Source organism: Camelina sativa, chromosome 1 (genome assembly GCF_000633955.1).
Source record: "Camelina sativa cultivar DH55 chromosome 1, Cs, whole genome shotgun sequence".
Lineage (NCBI taxonomy): Eukaryota > Viridiplantae > Streptophyta > Magnoliopsida > Brassicales > Brassicaceae > Camelina > Camelina sativa.
The window spans coordinates 1,283,210-1,295,335 of record NC_025685.1 but is presented as its reverse complement, the minus strand read 5'-3'; the positions used below and the strand labels follow the sequence as shown (position 1 = coordinate 1,295,335).

Below are 12,126 nucleotides of genomic sequence, written 5' to 3'. Positions count from 1 at the left end.
AACGAAAAAAAAAAAAAAAAAAAAACGAATCAAGTGATTGTAACAGCAGTTTCTAACATATTTTCCCCAAATCGATTAGCTGAATATCATTGGATCGATCTACTACATACCTAATCACTTCAAAACTGACACCATTGATATCAGTATGATTAACATCCAATCAAAACACATTATACACACAAGATAATTCCATTTTAGGAGAAGAAGCAATAGTACAATTCCTAACATTTATTACATCCAAACAACAAACAAGACCCATTTTCATTGTGTATTAGTTGGCAGCCTCTATTAATGTCACTCTTCTTAAAGAAATTAAAAACTCACACCAACAAAAATAAAAATAAAAACGAGACATATACATTTATACACAACTAACCCTTGTCAGTGTATATATAACACACCCTGCCTCCATATGCTCTCATATCATACGTCAACTTTAAAAATAATTTCTTCTCATTCGTCCGCTAGTCCTAGTCTCTCTCTCCATAACTATGGATATCAAATTTTCTTCACTAGGGTTTATAATTTCACTATTCTTCATTGTTACTTTCCTTGCACCACAAGTCAAATCGAGGGCTTTCTTCGTCTTTGGTGACTCTCTGGTCGACAACGGAAACAATGATTACCTCGTTACCACTGCCCGCGCTGACAATTACCCGTATGGTATCGACTACCCGACCCGTAGACCCACCGGACGTTTCTCTAACGGTCTTAACATTCCCGACATTATCAGTAAGCATACATATATTTGTTTCAAGCATGGTTATATTAATAATTAATTAATATACGATAATGTTTCTTCAAATCAATAATCTTTAATGACTGTTTTTGATACGTATCTCTCTACAACTAGGTGAGGCTATTGGCATGCCGTCGACATTACCGTACCTTAGCCCGCAACTCACCGGAGAAAATCTTCTCGTCGGCGCTAATTTCGCCTCCGCCGGAATTGGAATCCTCAACGACACTGGAATTCAATTCGTAAGCAAACTTCGATAGTTTTTTTTTTTAATATTTCATTGAATAACGCATTTTAGGTGTTGGGATATAATTCTTAAAAGACATTTTTACCCTCTTAGATTATCTCTCGTGTAGAGGGCACTATGTACCTGAGAATACGAATTTTAAAAGACTGAGGGTATATCCGTCTTTTATGAGTGACACCAGGAAAACCCAATAAACACGTGATTGTCTTTAAATACTCTAATAATACTTTTGACTATCCGTTTTTGAGTTTAAACGCTACCGTTTTCTCCCGTCGTAATTTAAAAAAAAAAGCTCATTGCTGATTTTATGTGTTTTGTTTGGCAGATAAACATAATTAGGATCTTTAAACAGTTCGAATACTTCGAACAGTACCAGCAACGAGTGAGTGCATTGATCGGACCAGAAGCTACACAACAGCTAGTTAACCAGGCTCTTGTCCTAATCACACTGGGTGGTAATGATTTCGTCAACAATTATTATCTAATCCCGTTTTCCGCTCGTTCTCGCCAATTCGCGTTACCGGACTACGTTGTGTATCTCATTTCCGAATACGCAAAGATTCTTAGAGTAAGAAAAATTTATATTCTACATTCTATATATTTTCACGTGTATGCCGATTTAATTGAGAGTCATGCAGATATAAATGGGGACTTACACGAAATTAGCTAAACTCATCGAATCTCTATTCTTGCATTACTATCATTTAGTAGCTTACTATATTGTTCTCTCACTATAGGACATTGCATTTAATAAGTGAGTGACCCCAAATAATTTATTTCTATATCACTATGTAGTTAATGCCATGATTCTCTTGGAAAGAGGGAACATTACGTACATAAACCATGATGGTCTATTTAGTCTAGAATGTAATAATAATTAGTAGTTTTAATGACTTTTTCCTTTACATTAGTAGTTTAGAATGTAATAATAATTAATGATGATCTATTTAATCTTCCTTTCATAGTGCATGACTATAATATTTCTTCCTCTTTTGTTTTCATGGCAAAAGAGACTCTACGAACTGGGGGCAAGACGAGTTTTAGTAACTGGAACTGGTGCGATGGGATGTGCACCCGCGGAACTGGCTCAGCATAGCCGAAATGGCGAGTGCTATGGCGCTCTCCAAACAGCAGCCGCTTTGTTCAATCCTCGATTAGTTGATTTGATCGCATCAGTCAATGCTGAAATTGGTCAAGACGTTTTTGTGGCTGCCAATTCCTATCAAATGAACATGGATTATCTATCTAATCCGGAACAATTCGGTAACTATAACCCATCTCTTTTGCTAATAAATTATATCGTTAGAAATGTTTAATAATATATACTTTCGAAAATGTCTTGAAGGGTTTAGTTATGAATTTCAAATTAGAGAAAAATTATTAGCCCGTCAATCAAAGATTGGACTAATAAGATTCGATAAAGCATAAAAGGACCATCTTTTTGGAGTAATGATATATATATGTAGTATATATGTTTTGTCGTATCACTGTATGGGTACGAAAACTTATAAATGAGCACGACCACTTTCTAGAACCATGTTATACATGACATTGATTTTTCACACTTTTTGAAATAAAATAAAAATTATTTAGATAAGTTATTAATACGTATGTGTCGATTTCTATACGTAAGCAGTATCATTCAACAGGAAATGTTTAACAAAAGGACTTGTCTGGTCTTTAATATATAGGGTACCTTTTGTTTTCCGTAATCTATCTCAATCGAAAATATTCGTATAAGATATATGTCTGGATTCGACGTATTAAAAAACTATAATTTGATAATCTCGTGTGTGTGTGTGTATTTGTAGGGTTTGTGACATCGAAGGTGGCATGTTGTGGACAAGGACCATACAATGGCATAGGACTATGCACGCCAGTCTCGAATTTGTGTCCTAACAGAGACTTATATGCGTTTTGGGATGCGTTTCACCCGACAGAGAAAGCCAATAGGATCATCGTTAATCAAATCCTGACCGGCTCCGCCAAGTATATGCACCCTATGAACCTTAGCACCGCCATGCTCTTGGATTCTTCAAGAATCTAGTTTAAGTGTGATTTCTTTCAAGCAAATGTCAAGGTCGTCCTTTCTTTTGTAGTTTGCATTGTTGTTGCTGTGTCGGTTAGTAAGTTTGATGGCAATAATTAGTTCAATTAAGAGAGTTTTATTTGTCGGGGATGTGGTCGGGGATGCCTTTGCTTGTTGTACTCTCTCCGTTAGCTTAGTTTTAGTGCTTTTTGGTGTGTGTCCCAATTATCATGTAATATTTTGAGTGATTGATATATGTTTTTCTTTCCTAGATGATTATATACTGATTCAGCTCTATATACATGAACTACAAGCGTTAGACTTGTATAAGTATCGATCGATCTAATTCGGTCGGAACAAAAAGAAAAAAAGGATTTGATAAAAAAAAAGATCTTTTAAAAAATAAATCAGTACTAAAATAATTATTGATATTATGATGGTATGGCTAACTCACGTGCAAAAACTGAAGCTTTTAGATTCACAGAGTAGCTGATTTAAATTGAAAAGATTGAGACTCACTGAGTGACTATGTCGAGGAAAATTAAGAGTGGGCAGCACATGACTTAGTCCTCTTCAGTTCAAAGGCAACCGACTCTTTTGTTTCCTCTTTATCCTGGAGTAAAAAAAGAATAGTAAAATTTGCATAATCATCTTGATTTGTCTATTTTTCTCAACATGGGGGTGGGGAGACACAACTTAAGTCTTATTTATCTCTTTGCCGGAAGTAATTGTAAACTCTACACGAAATATCTATGTACACTGTTGCATGTTGTTACAGTGATATGTGTCTGCGTACTTTCCGAAAAAATTCTTGTCGCTATACATTACTGTCGATGTGGTAATGAATCATTTAATATGCCTAAGGAGGGAAGAAGAAAGAGTACACAGAAGAAGTTTGTTGAGGCATTATTCCGCAGACATTGAAATGTGAATAATGGAATTGAGTTCTAGTTGGTGGAGTGGGTGAAATCTTTATGTACCCCTCCCTTGTATTTAAAACTTACTAACAAATTTAATGTATAAGTTTTATATGCTTTCTTTCACCACTATTGACATTTATTGATCGACCCTATCAAACCCATATACATACAATGTAGAATCCAATTTTATTTTATTTTTATAAATAAAGTATAATATACTACTATTTAAAACATGAATGGACCATTGGTGTACTTCATATTAAAAGTTTAGGGCCTCATTCGTATTGGGCCCAATGGGCTATTAAAACAGTTTCACGGTTGTGTTTTTTTCTTTTTCTTTTCTTTCTTTGGTTAACTTGGACAATAGAGAGATTTTAAATTCAAATAAATTAACCCATTTGTTTAGTAAATGCATAATTAAGGCGATCATAGAGCTTCCAGCCAAAGGTGTGACTGCAATGGCCAATGAATGATCGTGGGTGTGTGTTTGGAAGCTGGATCCAACGAGTGTTTGGAAGCTGGATCCAACGAGTGTTTGGAAACTCAAATCTTATTTTTGTCCATCTACACTACAACATCCCCGTGATGTAACCAGAGTCTTGCCATAATGCAGCCAATAGAGTAGAAATTTTAAGCCTTCCATCGTTTCTTCAATATAAATGAAGAAACGAATGTTTGGAGAAGCTCTTTATAGTTTCTTCAACACTTAAGATAATTTCATTAAAATAACTTAATAAAGCATGCAGAATTCACTAAAGATAACCAATGTAATCAAATTATCAATGTCAAATTAAGGTAACCAAAGAGCCTCCGTCAATTTAATAAACGCGCCACCATAAAACAATAAACAATAACAAATACGCAATGCATAAATTTTTAAAAATCTTAAGTAAAGTATGATGTTTTTGTTTCTTTTCTTTTTTTACATATGTTTACTAGCCACTTTTTCCATAAGAAGCCATAAGGAACACGAAACTGCAAACTGACATTAAGTAGTAGATTTTGCTGGGTTTACAACTTGTATGCTTAATTTGCTTAAGCATTATCCTCTATGCTTTTTATAAAGTACTCTATGGGAATATTTCTCTTTATATATATATATGTTCGCGCATGGATTTTGTAGTGATCTTATTGATATTTACCGTTCAACGAAACCTTTAACCCAACAAACAGAAGGATGAAAGTATCTGAACTTGATTACATTTCTTTTGTCTAAAATAACATACTTTCTTTACGCTAAACAATATGGACGAAGTTAATAAAAAGAATATAGAATCTTAGTATGATCTAGAATTACTTAAAGATGTATTTTTTTCGTTTTCACTTGCATTTCTTACACATTCTTTAAATTTTGTTCATATAATTGTTCTCATATAATTAGTTAGTTAAACAACTCAGTTAGAATAATGTAGGATATATATTTCAGCAAAATTCATGTAAAAAGATGCTTTTCTTTGTCACGTTTAAGGATATGTTTTCTTTTCACCTTTTGTCTCGACTATAAAAAATCGATCATTGTCTACGTTCTTAAGACACAATTCACTGTCTTCTTTAGAATCCACAATCGTAAGCCACTTTTTCATTCTTCATATGTAATATCTATGTAATATAAAAAATATATATATATATATATATATACTTAAACACCTAGCTATATGTACAGACACGAAAGCATAAGCGCACACATAAACATGCATGCATTATAGTTCTATACTGTTTAATTTGGTTCTTTTTTTTTTGTGAAGATTTTCAAAAACAAAAAAAAATGTCGGAGGTGAGAGATATCGAGCAAATCAAGCCAACAAAGACGAAGAAGATCCTAAACGTGCTGATCGTCGATGATGATGCAATAAACCGTAGACTCCACGCGAGGATCATCAATCTGATAGGAGGAGTTTCTCAGACGGCAGAAAATGGTGAGGAGGCAGTGATTCTCCACCGCGACGGCAATGCATCCTTCGACCTTATCCTAATGGATAAGGAAATGCCCGAGACGGATGGTGCTTCGGTACAATATAATGATTTTAGCTTGCTTACGAATTAACAGACAATTTAAGTGGCTCGAATCATCACTACACTACTCAATCTCCTCTTTGATATATAGTTTTTCTTTTTCTTTTTGTGTTCTCTATTGGTTTTAATTAATTAGGCAACTAAGAAGCTAAGAGAAATGAAAGTGACGTCAATGATCATTGGGGTGACGACTCTAGCTGATAATGAAGAGAAGCGTGCGGCTTTTATGGAAGCTGGACTTAACCATTGCTTGGCAAAACCCTTATCCAAGGAAAATCTCCTCCCTCTCATTAACCACCTCTTGGATGCTTAATGGTTGACGTAGATCGTCTCATTATGTATCTATGTTTTCTATCCTGACAAAATAAACGTCTACACATACACGTGTATATGACATATATCTGCATGTGTTTCGTTTGAAATTTAATTAGGGTTATTCATATCTATGTTTGATATTTCTTCTATCGTCCGAGATGAATCATGTAACTCGTTTCGTTTCGCTTATATAAAAAAGGTTTACTGAATGAATTAATATACTCATATTACGGTATCATATCATATGTATACATACAGCACATGCAATATCCATATCAACTATTTATCAAAAAAACATCTACAGTACATATCAACTTTAAATAAAAACTCGTACATATTCTCAAGATCCACTTTAAATTTTAAATAACTACTAATAATGTGTGTATTGCCACTGATTTCAGTTGAATTATATGACTAGTTCTAGTGTTAACTGAAATACATATGTTGTTTGGTCTTAATTTTCTTAAAAATGATATATCGCAAATCTGACTATATTTATGTTCCGTATATATGTTATTTAGAAAACAAGGATATCTTTTTTTACAGATACTTTTAAATATAATGAGAAATATTTTCACTATTCATAAATACTTATCTCTATATATTTTTTTTCAAAAAGTAATTTACATTTCGTATTATTATAGTTCCAATAACATATACTAGCTAGAAATAGAAACAAAATTAAGATATATTTCTTTTTGTTATCTGCATACTTTCAAATGATTTCCTCCAATACTATATATAGGTCATAAAGAAGAAACAGCATATCTTTCTTTGGATTTGATAAGGTTGTGGAAATAAGAGTAAATTCTATTATCAACGGCTTATATCATCTTAGCTAAATTTGATGATTAAGCATTGTGTGGTATACATTCATAAGTACATATACTGATGTTGCACTATCTATAGTTGTGGAATTTGCTACTTTGTAATGGACAGGTTTTACAAAATCAAGGTTTAAACATTTATACGTTTCGAAATTCATAGCTATCATGATTTCCATATACTCGAAAAAAAATATGGGAAGCAGCTATCTATACAGGCGGCTGATCAATTAAGTCTAGACATTCTATTACACATATTTTCTACTATCAAGAAACTATGGGTCTTGGAACTACTCCTTAGGTTTGATCGAAGTCAGAACATATGCGTCAGAAATTTATTTTAAACAATAGAAGAATGAATTTAAAAGCTTTGAATGTAAGTGTCTAAAGTGGATTATATTCGACACATTTGAGTTGTTTTGAAGCATCTACTTTGTCTATCGAATGTTCAAATTTTTTAATATATAGACAAACCAATGTTTACTTGGCTTTTCAGGTGCATTGGTTTGTTTCGGAAATGCTTGAGAGCTCCAAAAAAAAAAAAGTTGAGTTTTCGAACTTTCCTCATACCTTAGGTTTTGATTAGAGTTCGAATATATCCTATATACCATCGCTTTTTTTGAGATCACGATTTGATTAGATAAACAAGAGATTAGTGTTTTGTCTCTGTTTCTTTATGTCCTTTTAGCTAAGATGCATTTGTTGTACGTGGCTCTGTTTCTTTTAAGCATTTGTCTCCACTTGCTCTGTTTTTGTCTTGGTTTTTTACAATCTGCCTATTCTTTGATTTCTTTATTTCTGTAAGACAATTAAAAAATAAAAGAAAAGAAAGAAAATTAAAGATTAAAAAGGGTGTAGCTCAAGTAGTTGTGTTTCAAGAATAAAAATATTGTTTTTTTTTTTTTTTTAATTGCTTATATGTAGCATCATTTTGAAAAAGTTGTAAAAAACGTCATGAAATTTGAGACGATCTAGTAATCAATTATACTTTGAGTTTCATATATATACTTCTACCATGCTACCAAAATATATAATAATATATATACTTCTCTCAATTCTCTATATTGACATAATGCAAAAACCACAATTCACATCTCCATAACAATACTGCAAACTGCAAAGTAATATATGCGACTCTCACATTTTTTGTGTGTTTTTTTCGGCGCAAAAGTCTTCAAACACTAACTCATGTCGATGCTTTTTTCTCCAATACCGTACCCTAACTTAAATGAGAAGCTATACACATACTACGTACTAAAAGGATACTACTATTCTAAAACCTTGGTTTCCTTTTTTTTTTTTGTCTAAGTGTAAATTTTAATCGACAACTTCCTTTAATTTTATTTTACTTTTCTCACAAAAACTTCAACACGTACGTATTCCTAGTAACTTTCCTTTTTCCAAAAATCATGCTTCGACATGATTCGATAATATATATATACAATGTGGGTTCTTGTTGTGCCAAGTGTTTCTATAGAAAATTCGATGACAAAGAAAAAAGAATCAAGAGGAGATCAAATAATGAAGAAGAACATGTCGTTGATATATAAGAAGAAACTAACGGTGTTGATCGTTGACGAGGATCCATATCGCTGTGGAGATTACATGGGAATCATTCAAATGGCTGGAGGATTTGCTTACATGACGAGAAACGCCGAGGAGGCGGTGAAACTCCACCGTGATGGTGATTATTACAACCTTATAATCATGGATATGAATGATATGTCTCTCATCGATGGAGTTCCCGTAAGTTTCTTTCATGATAATCCTAATTAATTAACGCCCTAAGTTTATAATTTTAAAAACCCTAATTATTTAATGTCGACTGTTTTGATCGTTCACTAGTAGTATGATATCGATACTAATTTTTTTTTCCTTTTATTTGGTATTTTGGTTATTCATGCAGCTAATCAAGAAGCTAGGAGACATGAAGGTGACGTCAATGATCGTGGGGGTGACGTCGCATGAAGACGAGAATAAGGCATTCATGGAAGCTGGAGTTGACCACTGCTTGGTAAAACCCTTAACCTTTGGAAAAATGGATCCGATCATTAACCAGCTCAAAAGCCTATGATGACGCGGTTGACCACTAGATCAACTTTTTTTTCTTTTGTCTTTTGTATTTATTAATTAACCAATTATAATTTCTTCCGTAAGAAGATAATTTCTTAAATTAATGTCTATATGTTATTTTATTTTTTTAAGTAATGGTATCTCAGATTACAATTTATTTTCATGTATTTTTGCTTATGTTATGTCACGATTTACGAACATGCTCGGAAAGCATTTCGAATTAACGAAATTTCGCTTGGTTTAGTCCGGTTATGTGAGCAATCTGGTTCGATAAAACTAATAAAATTTGGAAGACAAATTTATTCACGTGATCTGCACATGATCATCGTCCCCGTTTAATTAAAAGATAAATTTCAAATTCCTTTATCCATTCATTCCCCAGTAACAAAAAAAAAAAATCTAAAGACTTTGGCCGAAACAAAAAAAAATGTCACTCTTCTTCCTCAATCCTCCATTTCCCTCAAACTCAATCCACCCAATTCCTCGTCGCACCGCCGGTTTATCTTCTATTCGTTGCTCAATTTCTGCGCCGGAGAAGAAGCCGAGGAGGAGGAGGAAGCAGAAACGCGGCGAAGGAGGAGATAATGACGACTCCTCCTCGTCTTTCGGAAGCGGTGAAGCTGTCTCAGCCCTGGAGAGGAGTCTCCGCCTCACTTTTATGGATGAGCTTATGGAAAGAGCTAGAAATCGAGACACTTCAGGTGTATCCGAGGTTATCTATGACATGATTGCTGCTGGGCTTACCCCTGGACCTCGTTCTTTCCATGGCTTGGTCGTTGCTCACGCTCTTAACGGCGACGAACAAGGCGCGGTAAATGAAAGATGTATACTTTATTTCGTTTAAGAAGTCACTCAATGCTAAAAGCCTAAAACTCTTATCGGAATTTGCATTGTTCTGCTTTATTGAACTTGAGCTATGGTTTAAGACTTTTAATCCAAATTGGAACTTTCCTCTTTCTCGTAGCTTTTTGGGTGTGTTTGAAGTGAAAGATGAACACTTTTCTTTGTTTGGTGTGTGTGATTGTAGATGCACTCGCTGAGAAAGGAGCTAGGTGCAGGCCAACGTCCGCTTCCTGAAACAATGATTGCTTTGGTTCGACTCTCTGGTTCAAAAGGAAACGCTACGAGAGGCTTAGAAATCCTTGCCGCTATGGAAAAGCTTAGCTATGACATTCGTCAGGCTTGGCTCATTCTTGTTGGTATTCTCTCTTACCAAGACTATTTGTTAGAATCAAATGCTTGTATTTCTTTTGTGTCTACCATGCTTGGGGTTATTGAGTAATCGTTTATAATTGGATTGTGGTTTTCTTTATAGAGGAGCTCATGAGAACCAATCACTTGGAAGATGCAAATAAAGTTTTCTTGAAGGGTGCTAGAGGTGGGATGAGAGCAACTGATGAGCTTTATGATTTGATGATTGAAGAAGATTGCAAAGCTGGAGATCATTCTAATGCCTTAGACATCTCTTACGAAATGGAGGCAGCTGGTAGAATGGCGACAACCTTTCATTTCAACTGTCTTCTTAGTGTGCAGGTTTGTCATGGTGTTTTGGAAAGTATACACACGCTTCTTCTTTGTCTGGTTAAGATGGTTATGCCTTTTTTCTTTCTTTTTATCAAATATGATTTTTCTTTGCTTCCATTGTGTAGGCTACATGTGGGATTCCCGAGGTAGCTTATGCGACATTTGAAAATATGGAGTATGGCGAAGGTTTGTTTTCTTTTTCAGCTGATTCCTGCTTCAAATGTTTTGTTTAGTTGTTGTGTAATGGCTTCTGAAACAGGTTGATGTAATCTTAATTTGATAGTTTTTATGAAGCCCAACACTGAGACATATAACTGGGTGATTCAAGCCTATACAAGAGCCGAGTCATATGATAGGTAATTCATATGAGGTTTATTTGCACACATTCATCTTAAAAGTGGACAAAGTTTTAAGTAGCCTGTTGCATGAATCACAGGGTTCAAGATGTTGCTGAACTACTTGGAATGATGGTTGAGGACCACAAACGTGTGCAGCCAAACGTGAAGACTTACGCGTGAGAGAATCTTTATTTCATTCTGTCTTGCACTCATTTATACCCAGTTTGCATTTCAACCCGTTCTATTGTATAACCCCCTAATATGATCTGTATAATGATCCATTTCAGCCTCTTAGTTGAGTGCTTCACGAAATATTGTGTTGTGAAGGAAGCAATTAGACATTTTCGAGCGCTGAAAAAATTTGAAGGAGGAACGGTAGTTTTACACAATGCAGGGAACTTTGAGGATCCTCTCTCTTTGTATCTTCGGGCTTTGTGTCGAGAAGGTACGCATACACTTCTACCTGTGTAAATACTATTATGCAGAGGCATATGTTGAACACCTTCTGGGACATTGTGAGAATATATTATTAGAACTATTTATAATTATGGTTCTCTATTTTTATACTTTTATGTGTTACCTTCATTTGTTAATTTTTAGGACATGTGTTAGTGACAAGCTTTTTTTTCTTCGTTCCTTGTAAATTTACTGTCTTTAAACGATACTCTCTATCTTTGAACCAGGAAGAATTGTTGAGCTCATAGATGCTTTAGATGCAATGCGAAAAGATAACCAACCTATCCCTCCACGAGCCATGATTATGAGTAGAAAATATCGAACACTAGTCAGCTCATGGATTGAACCATTGCAAGAAGAAGCTGAACTTGGCTATGAGATTGATTATTTAGCAAGGTAAAAAACTGGAGTTCTGTGTCGTTTGACTCTAACTTTTTACAAGTTATATTCTAATGCTCTGTTCTAATTGTCTGAAAGAAAGTATGTGTTCTTTCACTTGTTGTTGTCTTGATATACTAAGATTCGCACTCTGTAAACATTTTTAGGTACATAGAGGAAGGGGGGCTTACTGGTGAGCGCAAGCGTTGGGTACCTCGAAAAGGGAAAACTCCTTTAGATCCCGATGCTTCTGGTTTTATATACTCAAAT

General features: G+C 34.4%; 4 protein-coding genes across 5 annotated transcripts in view; all 4 read left to right on the top strand.

The window, feature by feature from the left end:
- LOC104699797 (GDSL esterase/lipase LTL1) lies at window positions 409-3,294 on the top strand. The gene is made up of 5 exons (XM_010415218.2): window positions 409-732; window positions 854-981; window positions 1,312-1,554; window positions 1,997-2,249; window positions 2,798-3,294. The coding sequence occupies exons 1-5, from the start codon at window positions 492-494 to the stop codon at window positions 3,031-3,033; spliced, it is 1,101 nt and encodes a 366-aa protein (XP_010413520.1). The 5' UTR covers window positions 409-491; the 3' UTR covers window positions 3,034-3,294.
- On the top strand, window positions 5,415-6,447 carry LOC104699653 (two-component response regulator ARR22-like). 2 transcript variants are annotated; one of them, XM_010415093.2, is made up of 3 exons: window positions 5,415-5,501; window positions 5,681-5,943; window positions 6,085-6,447. In XM_010415093.2, exons 2-3 carry the CDS (start codon window positions 5,701-5,703, stop codon window positions 6,259-6,261), a joined length of 420 nt encoding a protein of 139 aa, XP_010413395.1. In that variant the 5' UTR covers window positions 5,415-5,501; window positions 5,681-5,700; the 3' UTR covers window positions 6,262-6,447. The 2 variants fall into 2 exon arrangements, with proteins under 2 accessions (XP_010413395.1, XP_010413329.1); XM_010415027.2 differs by lacking the exon at window positions 5,415-5,501 and having other exon boundaries at window positions 5,608-5,943.
- Window positions 8,609-9,161, top strand: LOC104703303 (two-component response regulator ARR22-like). Its single transcript, XM_010419314.2, has 2 exons — window positions 8,609-8,833; window positions 8,994-9,161. The coding sequence occupies exons 1-2, from the start codon at window positions 8,609-8,611 to the stop codon at window positions 9,159-9,161; spliced, it is 393 nt and encodes a 130-aa protein (XP_010417616.1).
- The window catches only part of LOC104703294 (pentatricopeptide repeat-containing protein At5g65560-like), a 5,166-nt gene continuing 2,627 nt past the window's right edge, over window positions 9,588-12,126 (top strand). The window contains exons 1-9 of the mRNA XM_019230611.1: window positions 9,588-9,971; window positions 10,188-10,359; window positions 10,476-10,693; window positions 10,810-10,870; window positions 10,968-11,040; window positions 11,121-11,198; window positions 11,310-11,467; window positions 11,706-11,874; window positions 12,024-12,066. Of these exons, the coding sequence (XP_019086156.1) occupies window positions 9,588-9,971; window positions 10,188-10,359; window positions 10,476-10,693; window positions 10,810-10,870; window positions 10,968-11,040; window positions 11,121-11,198; window positions 11,310-11,467; window positions 11,706-11,874; window positions 12,024-12,066 (1,356 nt within the window). The remainder of the gene's footprint in view (window positions 9,972-10,187; window positions 10,360-10,475; window positions 10,694-10,809; window positions 10,871-10,967; window positions 11,041-11,120; window positions 11,199-11,309; window positions 11,468-11,705; window positions 11,875-12,023; window positions 12,067-12,126) is intronic.

Coding starts and splice junctions, on each gene's coding strand:
- LOC104699653 (XM_010415093.2), top strand. CDS start 5,701: ATGTCGGAGGTGAGAGATATCGAGCAAATCAAGCCAACAAAGACGAAG. Junction 5,944..6,084: donor CCGAGACGGATGGTGCTTCG/GTACAATATAAT, acceptor TTAATTAATTAG/GCAACTAAGAAGCTAAGAGA.
- LOC104699797 (XM_010415218.2), top strand. CDS start 492: ATGGATATCAAATTTTCTTCACTAGGGTTTATAATTTCACTATTCTTC. Junction 1,555..1,996: donor AATACGCAAAGATTCTTAGA/GTAAGAAAAATT, acceptor TCATGGCAAAAG/AGACTCTACGAACTGGGGGC. Junction 2,250..2,797: donor ATCTAATCCGGAACAATTCG/GTAACTATAACC, acceptor GTGTATTTGTAG/GGTTTGTGACATCGAAGGTG.
- LOC104703303 (XM_010419314.2), top strand. CDS start 8,609: ATGAAGAAGAACATGTCGTTGATATATAAGAAGAAACTAACGGTGTTG. Junction 8,834..8,993: donor CTCTCATCGATGGAGTTCCC/GTAAGTTTCTTT, acceptor TTATTCATGCAG/CTAATCAAGAAGCTAGGAGA.